Source organism: Rhineura floridana, chromosome 8 (genome assembly GCF_030035675.1).
Source record: "Rhineura floridana isolate rRhiFlo1 chromosome 8, rRhiFlo1.hap2, whole genome shotgun sequence".
In the NCBI taxonomy this organism is placed as follows: domain Eukaryota; kingdom Metazoa; phylum Chordata; class Lepidosauria; order Squamata; family Rhineuridae; genus Rhineura; species Rhineura floridana.
The window spans coordinates 72,820,972-72,835,241 of NC_084487.1; the positions used below are offsets into that span (position 1 = coordinate 72,820,972).

The 14,270-nt window shown below is 41.4% G+C and overlaps 1 protein-coding gene across 1 annotated transcript in view; it reads right to left on the bottom strand.

Moving 5' to 3' along the window:
- Positions 1-12,963, bottom strand: part of MYRFL (myelin regulatory factor like) — a 72,269-nt gene extending 59,306 nt beyond the window's left edge. The window contains exons 1-5 of the mRNA XM_061582740.1: positions 12,918-12,963; positions 7,734-7,827; positions 6,237-6,304; positions 5,877-6,129; positions 3,890-3,978 (exon numbers count right to left, since the gene is read on the bottom strand). Coding sequence (XP_061438724.1) covers positions 3,890-3,978; positions 5,877-6,129; positions 6,237-6,304; positions 7,734-7,827; positions 12,918-12,963 — 550 coding nt within the window. The remainder of the gene's footprint in view (positions 1-3,889; positions 3,979-5,876; positions 6,130-6,236; positions 6,305-7,733; positions 7,828-12,917) is intronic.
- Between the last annotated feature and the right edge of the window lie 1,307 nt (positions 12,964-14,270).

Genomic DNA, 14,270 nt, shown 5'->3' on the forward strand with positions numbered 1-14,270 from the left:
TTTTGGCACAGAAATAGCTTTGGTGGCCCTGACTAATGACTTTTATCAGGAGAGAGACAGGGGCAATGCAGCCCTGTTCTCCTTGATCTCTCAGCAGCTTTTGACACCAACAGGGTCCATTCTGTCTCTGATGCTATTTAATATCTATATGAAACCGCTGGGAGCTGTTATCTGGAGATTTGGAGCATGGTGTTAATAGTATGCTGATGACACACAGCACTCTCTCTCTCCATTCCATCTGAATCAGGAGAGGCTGTGAAAGTGTTGGGCAGGTGTCTGGAGGCAGTAATGGGTTGAATAGAGGCCAAGAAACTGAGACTGAATGCTCATAAGACAGCAGTACTGTGGGTGGATGGTTCCTGTGTCCAGGAACCTGTTCTGGGAGGGGTTGTACTCCCCCTGAAGGAACAGGTTAATAGTCTGGGAATACTCATGGATTCCAACTTGTCACTAGAGCCCAAGTGGCTTCTGTGGCTAGGAGTGTTTATGCCCATCTTAGAATGATTTGCCAGCTACAGGATAGCCTGGCCTCAATTGTCCCTGCTCTGGGGTTTTCTCCATCTGTACTATTGTAATGCACTGTACGTGGGGCTGCTCTCAAGGACAGTCTGGAGGCTGCAACTTGTGCAGAATGCAGCTCCTAGGCTAGTAAGTGGGGCAGCCCAATGGGACTATACATTACGGGTCCTAAAAGCACTGCACTGGCTGCCAGTGAGCTACTGGGCCCAATTCAAGGTGTTGGTACTAGCATATAAAGCCCTAAAAGAGCACCTTCCCCAGTATCAACCATCGCAGACCCTATGATCAGCTGGCGAGGACTTGTGAGTGTTGCCACCACAGAGCATTGCCCAACTGGTGCTGACCCATGACAAGGTCTTTTTAGTGGTGGCTCCCCATCTGTGGAATGCCCTCCCTAGTGAGGTGTGTCTCTCTCCATCACTATTGACTCTCAGGAGGAATGTCAAAATATTCCTGCTTACCCAAGCATTTGATGGCTGAAGGGGACTGTTCCTGGCAACCAGATCACTGATGAAAGAATTTTTTAAACTGTGTTTTAGAATATTTTTACTGTGTTTTAGAATGTTTTTAATTGTAATTGTGTTTGGCATATTTTAAAACTATTTTTAGTTTGCTTTTCTTTTTCTTTTTAAATTGTTTTGTTTATGTTCACCATCCTGGGCTCCTTCAGGAAGAAGGGCGGGATAAAATTCATTAAATTAATAAATAAATAATACATAATCTGTACTTTCCAAAACAATATGCAAACTGAAACACAGCCATCCTTCAAAATTCACTCTTTTCCAAATTTTGAGATTCAGTTCTCCAACCAAAGAATGTGCACGGAACAAAAGAAGAGCATGCTGGAGCAGGCCAGTGGCCTATCTAGTCCAGCATCCTGTTCTGTGGCCAACCAGATGCCCGTGAGAAGCCCACAAGCAGGACCTAAGCACAAGAGCACTCTCCTCTGCTGCAGAAGATGTGATAAACTGTGCATAAAAATGCATACATTAGTGAAAATAGCATGTAAAAATGCATTATATTGGAGGAAATAGTTTGAAAAAGTGTGTATATTAGGAGACACTTGCACTAAAATGCTGGTGAACTTTCATAAGGACACTTCTTTTAAAAAATGGCATACTAATGAAGAAATGTGGAGAAGTGAAGCTGCTTTGTCCATCCCTGCCACCTCCGTGGCTATCACTTATAATAAAATGTGAAATTCAGTCGTGCATTTAGCATACTATTTAGTTTTCACATGCAGCATTAAAAAAAGGACTTTTAAGCCTCTTCATATGTTTGTGGTGCCATGGATGAATGGTGTTATTATGGGGGGGAAATTAGATGAAAAATGTAATGCACATCCTTACCAGTATAAATGTTGAATATTAAAGTTAGGTACAGCTTTAAAATTATGAGTGCTATAATTTCCCAACAATATTCAAAGGCCACAAGAGTATTTGTCAATAACAAGGGGGAGGGTAAGGATATGCATCTTTGGCATGTATATTAAGTACACAATCCTACTGAGTCATTCCTAAGAATAGTCTCTTAGTGTACAGAACCAGCAAGGTGATCAGATTCTAAAGCATAATCATATGTCATCTGAACCGTGGCTGAGCATACGGGGACTGTCCCCACCCCCTAAAATGACACCTTTGACTGAGCAAATGTAAGCTTCACACATGTGGAAACGATCTAAAAAGCACTTCTCTCATTCTGCTTTAAAGCCATGGACGCACTTTCACTAATCACAGCCATAGGATTGCCAAGCCAACTCAGAGTACTGTCATTCACTGGCAGTTCTTCAAATCCAGGTGCCACTTGAGTGAGAAAGCGTGAATGCATATACTCCTCTCTGTCTAGGAGAAACAGCTTTGAAGGCCAAAAAAACTTGTTCTGCCCTTCAGAACTAAACTGCAATCACAGAATAATGCTATAGAATCAGAAGTCTCTCAGACCTCTGGGCACATTACTAGAAAATGGGTCAAAGACCCACAGTGACCCATGCCAGAAGATATGGCTTGGCAGGTTTCAGAAAGGGCAGGTCTCTCAGTCAGACAAGAGGAGCTAACAGGAAAGCTCAAGGGCTTTACATGGCCCAAGGGTATGAGAGTACCACACTGCAGCATCACTGGAGCACCTCAGAGGTACAGAAAGATGGACAAACAATGCAATCACTTACATGGTCATAAATGAATCCACCTCTCCAGACTTGCATTCTTTTTATGTTCTCATGACACTAACATAGGGTACAGATATATTTCTCTCTCTCTCTCTCTCTCTCTCTCTCTCACACACACACACACACACACACACACACACACACACACACACACACACACACACACACACATATTCCCAGGAACTGAACTTTAGATACACACACACACAGAGCTGCCCTGAATGACAAAAGCTTTGTCTGTATTCATGGATTTGAGCTGTCAGGTCCCAGCTCAAGGTGCTGATCCTCACCTAAGAAGCTCACAGTGAACCTGTCTCTCCATAACCCCAAGGGCTGTATTCTTCCCTATGTGCCATTGGAATTTCTAAAGCCAGATGCTTGGTCGTCCCTGAGTCCAACTCTGCATTATCAACACAGCCTTGTGCAGTGTCAGACTGACACCTGCTTCCCCAGTGCAAAAACATCCTCTGGAGGGAGCCATTTGCAACAGAGAAATAGTAGAGGGAGGGAGGGGAGCATCCATCCACTGGTTTCCCCCTGAAACTGCCACTTCAACTCCCTCCTGGATCGCAAACAGTATTGCTTAGTGCACAAATATGGGTCTGGAACCCCACCAGAAGGAGAAGAACTGGCAAGCAGAGGAAGAACGTGACACACCTCCTTCATTTCCACCACTTCTCCAGTGAAGATTGCTTCCCACAAGGACACTTTGCAGCAGAGAAGTGGCTGTGTGGCTAATGTTAAAAACAGCTTTACTGTGGTAACCTGTCATTTCAATCAGAGTGAAATGACGGCCCAGACTCAGGACAAGCATCTTCTGGAAGGAAGCGATGCACTGCCTTGTTGTATAAGGGCAGGGCTGCCATTTGGCTAGCCAAGGTTAATACTGGTCTCTATTTTCGTGTAATAATGCACATCCATATGCATTACACATGACATGTGTGTGCTATGCCCATCTCTAGCCAACAAAACTCAGCAAATGATAAAATTAAGCCAACAAATCTAAGCCATGCCATACAGGCACCTCAGGAATGTTGGTGATCAATTAGACAGGTAGATAGATACATCTTTCCTCAAGGCAAGGAATTCTGAGTTTTGTGGTTTTCACCTTCCAACACTACTATATGATCATTTTAAAGTCTCAGATGTAAGGAGGTTTACATAGGTATGTTCTGTGTGTCTGCCCTGAAGTCTGATTTTACTCACTTTGTCCAGCATTGCCAAACCATGTTTGAAATTCTAGAGGGTCCTCCAAAATCTCAGAGAGCTTTCTCTTTTTAGATACCAAGGAAAGACTAGAGGGAAACATGAAAGTATTATCAATTAATTAAAACAGGAATACAATGTCGCCAAGACAGATCATGTGACAAAAGCAATCCTAGTTTCTTTAAAAGGGCATTGATGGATCAATTCAAATTAATGCCAACAGTATAAAATGTGGCTCAGATTAACATATGGAGGGACACTCAGCAGACTTGTGCCACACTTGAGAGCCTTCCCAGATGAACCTTAATCCCCATATTCCCACCTCTCATTTTTTAAAAAGTTTCCAGCATTTGTAGCACCTGGGATATCAGGCAAAATGTACAGTCAGTTTGTGTGTGAGAGAAACTAGCCTCTCCCCCTTTCAGTGTTTTACGTCCCCCCCCCAACAAAATATTCCTACAGACATCCATGACTAGGACTCAGCTAAAGGACTCTGAAGAATCCAGCTAGGGAGATGGGTCTCCTTCCCGTTTGTGCATGTGGTGCTGGGCTATGGTTTGGCTTTGGCGCTGCATGAGAAGTTGAACCAGGCCACTATTTTGAAAGTAGTTAAAGTTTCCCAGCTGTTTTACTTCATCTATGCATGGTGCACACTGCTGGCACACACACAGATTTTTTATGAGGCAACTAATATAATATAATATAATATAATATAATATAATATAATATAATATAATATAATATAATATAATATAATATAATATAATATAATATAATATAATATAATATAATATAATATAATACCTAAAATGTTGGGAACAGGATTTGAAACTAAATAGCTAACTATTTTACACTGCAAAACTCTCACCACTTGATTGGCACCAAGGAGAGCCTGAAGTTAGTCTTTAGGAAACAAAGACAGAGCAAACCAGGGTTTTCTCGTGCAACCAAGGTCTTCTCCACAACACCACCTTCCCAGGGCCACAGTAGTGCTAAGGAGGGCATTCCTGTCTCCCATTTCTATGCATAAATAATCACCTGTATACAGCCAGAACTCCCACCACTCAATGAAATACACTACTTGCTTAAACGTAATGGAATCCTAAAATGGGAATAGTCCATTTTTTAAAAAAATCTGTATTTATATCTTAACCAGAGACAAAGAACCAAGAGGCCACACAGACCCTTAGGCTTCTTCATTGCTGTGCACACTTGCTTGGGAGTAAGTTCTACCAAATGCAATGGAATTAACCTCTCTGAGTAAAACATGCACAAGACTGAGCTGTTAAACATTTAAATACTGCCATCTTCTGGATAAATTTAAATATTACTTCTCATGCTTTAATGTCATAAGTCTGATGAAGCTGTCTCTCACCTACAAAAGTAAATGCCAGTATTTGAATTTCTAAAACCTTTAAAGCCCTAAATGGTTTGGGACCTAGGTATCTGTCTGCCCACCTTCCCCTCATTAGTCAGTCCCATCGCACAAGAGCGAGGAAAGAGGGCCTGTTGCGAGTGCCTACTACATCTGAAGCCTGGCCCCTAGACTATGGAACGCCCTCCCCTGTGAGGTAAGATCAGTCCCCTCTCTTCTCATTTTTAGAGGGCTGCTGAAGTCCCATCTTTTTATTCGAGCATTTGGTTAAGTTTTAACCCCTTCATACTGATGTTTTTAAGGATTTTATGGCTTTGTTTATGTATAGTTCTTTGCATGTTTTTGGATTTTTAAATTTCTGCATGGTTTTATGTATGCTTGCATTTTTAAATCTATGCAGTCTGCCTCCGGACCCGCATTCCAGATAAGAGGCAAACAACAAAAATACATGTATTATTATTAAAAGTTGAAGTGGTAGTTTCCCTACCCCCCCTTCCTGCTGCTGGAATTTAACTCCTACTCATTTTTCTGCAGGCTTTTTCTTGCTAACCGGTGAATAATCCCAACAATGGTGTCTTTCTTTCAGTTATAGCAATATACATTATAAATTACCTAGGGTTAGGAGAGGTTTTTAAAAGGGAACAATTTGAAGCACAGCTATTTGATAGTGTAGAGTTATTCCAGGGAGTTGCAGTATTGCCTGTCTTCAAACTGAAGTCTTGAAGTGTACCACAGACTTGTCCCGTAGTATTCGTCATAGCAGAAGTCTCCAAAATGTTGCAAGGAAACGTATTGGCAGGCCCTAAGGAAGGGAAAGAGGTTGGAGGTCGCAATCCAGGAGGGCATGAAATATCGTAAGATGGAACTGTGGGGGAAAGATAGAGAAAGTGTCATTAGTGTTACCACTTCACTAGAACATCTAATGCCCATGTAGAATGCCAAGAAATCAGGACACATCATCATCCAACCAACCTTTGGATTGTGGTGGGGAACATGGCTCTGATCCTGAATCTGGTGGGGAGTCTGGTAGCTTGTTTTGCCTAGAATTGGAATCAAGATAAGCAGGGGAAGAAAGCCATTACACCAGTAACAAAAATGTAGCATCTCCATGTTACAAAAAGCTATTGTTCGATATTTCAAGGCCATGTGTATAGCTTTTAATGCAGATCTACATGGACATGAGCCACTGAAGTCTCATTCTGTAAGGATGCCAGGTAGGCCCAATAAATGTGTAGGACATCTTACCCTGCTCCCTGCCACCACCGCCACACAAAAACCCCATAGTAGGTCTGTGCACAGATCTCCAGATCCACCCTGTGGCTCCAGTATGTGGGGGACATCAGGCCACCCCACCCTGGGTTGACCCGGGGACCATCCTCCCTGGCTAGGAGTCACTCAGAGATGGAGCTAATGTTTAATTAATGTTTAAAAAATGTAATTAAACATACAGCCACATTGTGTCTCCTTTCCCCCTTCTAACCAAGAGCGGGGCTCAATCGTGATCCTGCATGTTGCTGGTTTGCAAGGAAAGCCGCTTGCAAACTAGCACCCGCACTCCTACAGGACCACTGCCTCTGCTCATCAGCTGATGAGCTGAAGCAGCAATCCTGTTAGGAAACGCTCAGGTAGGCAGGACTGCCATGGCTACCTCTTCTTCCTGTCTGATGCCACGCCCCCGTCAGACCCAGTCTGACCTATGGCGATTCGTGGCAGTCTGATCCCAACCTGGCCCAGGCCCAAAAACATCCCAATTTGATTCAGGACTCGGGTGATTCCAGTGCACAGCCCTACCCCATAATATAACAAGTAATGGAGAGAAATTATAAACACTGTACGGTTAAGAACTGCAGGTGATTCATGAGAAATTAAGATAGCAATGTTTGTTTTCTTTCCTTCAATCTCCCTCCAAAGTGAGATTACTATTATGAGGACTGCTGTCACCTTTATATTAATTACAATCCATTTACCTGAGTTATATGATGAATTAATGTTCTCCAAGTGTTGCCTATTGAAGAGGAAGGCATCATCCAAAACTGATAACGTTGCCATTATCTCATCATTAGCAAGACCCTATTAAACAGAAGCTCAGAGCAAATTATCCCATCGCTCTCTCTTCCAGTCCACAGCTCTCTGGTCAGTCTTGCTATTTTAAGCATCACTTGTGCCTTTGAAGATATTGTCTCATTTCCCCCCCCCAAAAAAAACTCTCTCCAGAAGGTATGGGGCCCTCCGAAACTATGTGGGATAGAGTACATGGGGCAGGAGTAAAAGAAATCTCGTTCCTCCTGCTTAACTTATTTTCATGCTATCCTGCCAATAAACCGTAATTTGTCCCTGAAAAGCCTGTTTTCAGTAAGGCACAGAACTTTAGTTCACTGTTTCAGGAATGTTATCATTGCCACAGCACAATTATAATAAATAGCTGGAGGAGGAAAATGCTGAAGAATATGGTGGGCTTTTCATACTTACAGACTTCCAAATGACTCAAGGTCACTGTCTATGAATTCTTCCAACATACGTGTATCCACCATTGCATTCTCCAATGCTCTGTGCACATCTTGCCCTAAATATTAAAAATGAAGAATAGGGCTCTGGTTTTAGGTTGAAATGCTGCTGGGCATTCTTTCATTTGGGAACTGCATAAATTCTAGCATCAAAGATTTCTGGCATCATAGTACCAAATGGCAAGGTAAGGCTATGATATCATCAGCAGAGGAAGTTCTCATGGTCTGCTCTTTGCCGGATCCTGGCAACCCCACAAACCCATTACTCAAATAGTCTGCCTTGTGTGTGTATGCCCAGAACACTTCAGGACATCCTACACACAGGTCATAATTTTACTCCCTGAGCCCTTTTTTGCCCTGGAAATGCTTTCAGTGCCCCTTCCCTAGCTTGTCCATGATGACCCCTTTTCTAACACTTCCCATTGTACATTTGGCTTTCTTTGGGCTTCACCGTCAATCCTCTCCTCGTTTTTTTCAGCTGTTAAAATATAGTCTTCTGTGTACACCAGTGTCCTACCTCCTCAAAAATGAAATACATCCACTTATCCTAACAGCAAACTCAATTCTCCAAGCACAGGGCCTTACGTAGCCAAAACAGCACCATCCACACCTAAGAGGGAGGTATCAAGAGGCCTGGAAAAGGGCCATTGTTCAGTGGTAGAGCATCTGCTGTGCACGCATGAGGTCCCAGGTTCAAGCCTGAGCATCTCCAGGTAAGACTGGGAGAGATTCCCTGTCTGAAATCCTGTAGAGTCGCTGCCAGTCAGTGTAGACATTCTAGACAATAACAATTTAGATGGACCAATGGTCTGATTTGGTATAAGGCAGCTTCCTGTGTTCCTGGGAAGTTAGCAGAAGTAAAAAAAAACTTTAGGGAAAAATTCTAAGGGGAGAAACCACAAAAATATCCAAATGGAAGACTGAGCATATTCAGCAGGCATAGAATGCTGACTGACTGTTGAGGAAGAGAGAGATGGAAAACTTGGGGATGGATTGGAACACCCTAAAAGAGGGCATGGCTGGCTATAAAACTGAACTTGACTATTCTACACTGCATCATTTTGTTTAAGTCCCCCATAGCTATATAAAATTCAGGTTCCGAAGACTGCCAAATAAATTCTACCTTAAAATAATTCTCCTGACTGCCCCTTCCTTCTCTCAACCATTTTTATGTGGTCCATACTCTAGTATTTTAGTTTGTGTGTGGTGGCATTTTTTCAATTTACTTGCTTGCTAAGTCCAAGCTGTGATAATTAGATTGCCATCTAATACATGGTTTCCAATGGAATTATGGCATTAATATACACTCCAGAAGAAATCTCAGTGGAGTTATATATGAAGCAATCTTAATCTTTGCAATTTACTCCCAAAATGACCGAATTCGGAGGAGCCACCACCACATCTGAAGATCATCTGCACTAGAAGATGTACATCTCCAACATAAAATCAGTTATTCTCAAATTCATGTCACATAGCTTTAAAGGAATTTTTCAACAGAAATTAACACATATATTTAGTGAGACATTTTACTACCCATAAGCCAAATTCCATTCTTTTTTGGATTAGTAGAATGTCTCAAACAAAGCCACATTTGTTGTGTCAGAAGGAGGACACTTACTTACTTATTTGGGTTGTTATTCTCCTTTGAAAACTCATGTGGAACTTATGTGTATATGTACACACGTAGCTCAAAGTTGTTTAACAATCAGCCCCTCTTCCCACAGAGCTCTGGGAATTGTAGTCCTGTGATGGAAATAGGGGTCTCCTAACAACTGTCAGTACTCTTAACAAACTACAGTTCCCAGGATTCTTTAGGGGAAGCCATGACTGCTTAAGGCTGTCCTGTTGGCGCTGACCCGTGACAGGGCCTTTTCAGTGGTGGCTTCCCATTTGTGGAATGTCCTCTCCAGTGAGGTGCATCCATCTCTGTCACTATTGACTTTCAAGGAGGAATTTGAAAAAATTGGGACTGTTCCTGGCAACCCAAAGATCACTGATGAAAGAACATTTTTAACTGTAACTGTGTTTTAGAATATTTTATAATGCTTTTTTAAAAAATTGTTTTGTTGATATCTTTTCCCCCTGAGCTCCTTTGGGAGGGAAGGAGGGATATAAATGTAACAATAATAATGATAGTGCTTTAAATGTATAGTGCAAATGGGCCTCAGAGAGCCTAATCCAAAGAAGTTTGCATTCTCCTGCGCTCCATTTAAAGACTGTGACTAAGGCAGATTTAGGATCTACATCATCATGCCATTTTTTCTCTCTCTCATCCCCCCATGCTTAACACTGACCCTGATTTTTTCCAATTTGTTCACTATTTTGTGACATTTTGGTTAGTCCTAATAAACTTTAGGTGGATTTTGAGTCTCTGGTGGCTTCCAGGCAACCTGTTTATTAAGCATTCGTCCTGATTTGTTTGCAGAGAGGTTAGACCAGCCTTTCCCAACAAGTGAGCCACCAGGTGTTGTTGGACCACAACTCCCATCAGCCTCAGCCAGCATTGCCAATGGTCAGGAAAGATGGGAATTGTGGTCCAACAACATCTGGTGGTCCACTAGTTGGGAAAGGCTGGGTTAGACGATGTTTTGTCAAGTGTTATCCCACACTTTTCCCACCACTTTCCTGATCAACAAAAATCCAATATTTTATGGAAGTGAGTTATTGTCATATGTATCACCTGCCCTTTATCACAAGATTCCGAATCACAAGACCTCCAAATCATCATTAATTGTGCAACTGGTATATGGTTGAAACCCACCTGAAAATAGCAAGTCTGGACACTCCTTCCCTTTATGACGGGTGAGAAACTTGTGGCCTTCCAGATGTCACTGGACTACAACTCCCACCATCCCTGACTATTGGCATTTTTAAAAAATGTTTTTAACGTTGTTTTGTTTTTATGATGTTTTGATGTGTTTTTAGCGCTTTTGTTTGCCGCCCTGGGCTCCTGCTGGGAGGAAGGGCAAGATATAAATCAAATAATAAATAAATAAAAATAATTCCCAAATCCTTTAAACTCCATGACAGCATAGCCCTGACCTCTTCATAATCTTTCCTTTTTAGAAAATCCTGTTAAATTTTTATCAATTCTGGCCACAATCAAGGAAGCACAGATGAACTGCAAGCCAACTGAAACAAACTAACCAATATGCATGACCTCCACTTTAGACTTGCAAGACGAAGAGTGATTACAGCTCCTACCATTGCGGAGTTTTAGATTTCTCTGATCACATAAGCTCCCAGCCTTCCAGTGTTTCTGTACCGCCACTGTTCCTGGATGGTCAAAGTGCAGTAGCAGGCAGGGGTACTCCCCCCTCCTCTTCGCTCTATTGTGTAAGAAGTCTGTGGTCTTCTCCAGTGTGGACCTACCAATCATTTCTCATAGCCCTGTAACTTCAAGGCTAAATTCTTGTGCCTCCAAGTCGACTGCGACTTATGGCAACCCTATGAATCAGCGACCTCCAAGAGCATCTGTCATGAACCACCGTGTTCAGATCCTGTACGTTCAGCTCTGTGGCTTCCATTATGGAATCAATCCATCTCTTGTTTGGCCTTCCTCTTTTTCTACTCCTTTCTGTTTTTCCCAGCATTATTATCTTTCCTAATGAATCATGTCTTCTCATTATGACCCCTGCTTTATGCTTTTACTTTTTGTTATTATTAACATGATGTTAGCCATCTTAAGTGTTTGAAGAACAGGTGACAAACTGAATTCCATTTTTTAAAAATAGACAGGAAAAAATAAAGGTATTCCATATTACTCCACTCTGTAAAGCTTGGTAGCTTGGTTCCTTTTCTATCTATTTTTACTTTGTTTTAATGTCTAAAACAAGGCCATTCACTTTTAACAGGAATGGAGACTCTGTGGCCTTCCAGATGGTATTACCTCCTCTACTCCCATCATTCTTGACCATTGACTACACTGGCCGGGGCTGATGGGAGTTGGAGTCCAACAACATTTGGAGGGCCACAGATTCCCCATCCCTGACTTACAATAAAACTTATGCACTTTATTGAAAAGAATCGTGTGAAAGGCAACTTAATTGGACCAAGACGAAGGAGGTGTGAAAATTGGAGGGAGAAATATCAATAATTTAAGATATGTAGACAATATAATACTACTAGCTGAAATCTGGAAGTAATCCTTCTGGATACATAAAGAAGTTGCCTTTTATTTATTGGCAGCTCAAAAACATTAGTTGCCCAGTATTCAAAACAACTTAATTATCCCATATCTATTTTCAGCTTGGAATATATAGGATGTGGCTGTTATAAAGTTGATATGCAATTATATTTCAGAGAGATGTTATAAGACGCTGGAAGAAAATTGTAGGCTTTCTGAGAAGGATGAACATTTGAGTTGATTGCCTTGTTTAATATCATTGTTGATTTAAATATTTTTTGCAAGTAGTAAAAAAATTTAAAATATAAAATCCCTTACATCAGTTTGGTTCTTCCACACATGCACTACTGGATCAAGTCATTGCTTGTAGCTGCAGACATTATGATGAGCATGCACACCTGATGAGACTCATGTTCAAATCCCCACTCAGTCATGAAGTTCACTGACTGGGCTTGCACCAGTCACTATCTCTCAGCCTAACCTACCTCACAGGACTGTTATGTTGTACAGCCGCATGGAGCACTAGCTATAGAATATCCTCCCCAAAGGCATTTGCTGGTACCAACACTACTATTCTTTAGGTACCAGGCAAAGGCATTGTTAATTTACCCAAACATTTTGGTCTGCATTTGTTTGGATTGTTTGTTTTCATGCTTTGTACACACACACCCCATGCAGTCCAATGAGAAAGTGGTATATCATTGTCTTGTCTCAAATAAAGAAATCTCAAATTCCTTGGAGATAAGGCAGGATATCAATTTATTAAATGCGCATTCTTTTCTGTCAATTCACATAGGCCCATCCACTCAGTATAAGTAACCACTTCAGAAGCAAAATGGCTGAATAGCTCCTGCTGGGAGGAAGGGTGGGATATAAATCAAATAATAAATAAATAAGTATTCAACTAGATTCATATTTTGGTGCATGTAAATAAGGAGTGATGAGACAAAGGGGCATATGAAAAATGAAACAAACTGTACGTGCCAACAAAATGCTGTCTTTCTTTAGCCACCAGCTGCTTACCTTCAAAAAACTGTTGAAGAGCCTCATTTTCACCCACCACATCCATGGGCAAGGAGGAGAGAGGAGCTTGCACCCAAACAGAAAACACCACCTTGGGAGTGTTCACACTTACTCAACTAGCTATGGACAACTCACACTTTTTCAGAGGGCTGCCAATACATCCAAAAATCCTTGCCCTCATTTTTGTCCAAGCACACTATGTGCCACAGTGAATCCAATACTTTTACAAATAAGCTCCTGGTTAGATCTGAGGGCCTACATGGAAAGATCCTGTCACAACTTTAGGACAAAAATTACACACAGCATTTTCTCTTCACTACGGCTGTAGATCACAGCAAGGGGTTCCTTCCTTAAGGACCTTTACCCCCAAATTCAATTTACTATGCAACATGCATGCAATTAAGAAGGCAACAAAGGTTGCTTATCTCTTGACTCTCGTTCTTCCTCATGCATTTATGTATAACTAGATAAACGCTATCAACGAATGTATGGGTGGATTTTTTTTTCCTTTCACTGTTTTTTTTTTTAAAGTCTAAAGATACAGCTATTCCTTGACTATCAGTCAGTTAGGAATGTCACCAGCTACAGCACTCTGGTGTAATAGTTAGAGTGTTGGACTAGGACCTGGGAGACCAAGGTTCAAATCCTGGTCTTACATTAAGCTCGCTGGGTGACTTTGAGCCAGTCATTATCTCTCAGCCTAACCTACCACACAGGTCTATTGTGAGGATAACATGGAGAGGTACGTATGTCACCTTGAAGTCCTTGGAGAACAGGTGGGATATAATGTAATAATAAATTGATTCATTCATCCATTTTGACCCCTGTATTAATCAGAATTTTTAAAAAATCTGCATGAAAATTTAAATAAACATCTCTATATATGCACATTTCCATTCATATTTTACCTTAAACTACAATTGTGGACATTTTTGTTTTTAACATATTTTGGTACATCTTTTGAGTTAATAATTGTATCTTAAAGCAAGTGTGAACTCTGATAGTTACATTCCAGTTTGTGTGTTTGCTTAAAAATGCAGACCAAACTAATTTCTTCTCCATCCATATTTAGTTCATATTTACTTTATGACTTCAAAATATCGGGGGGGGGGAGAGAGAGAAATGTCCCTGACTTTGGTGAAAACAGTCAACAAAGCAGCAGGTGGCTTTAATTCCTGCGCACTTTTCGTATATGCATGCACGACATGAGCTCAACTTTTAACTTTGCAATTTTGTTTCTTGTTTTAATAATCATGGCTACACAGAACAGTTAAACGTTTCTGTCAAGGAAGGGAACTCCAAAGAACCAAACCCAGCTTTACTAGGAAGCACCCCTAGCGTACGGATAAAGAA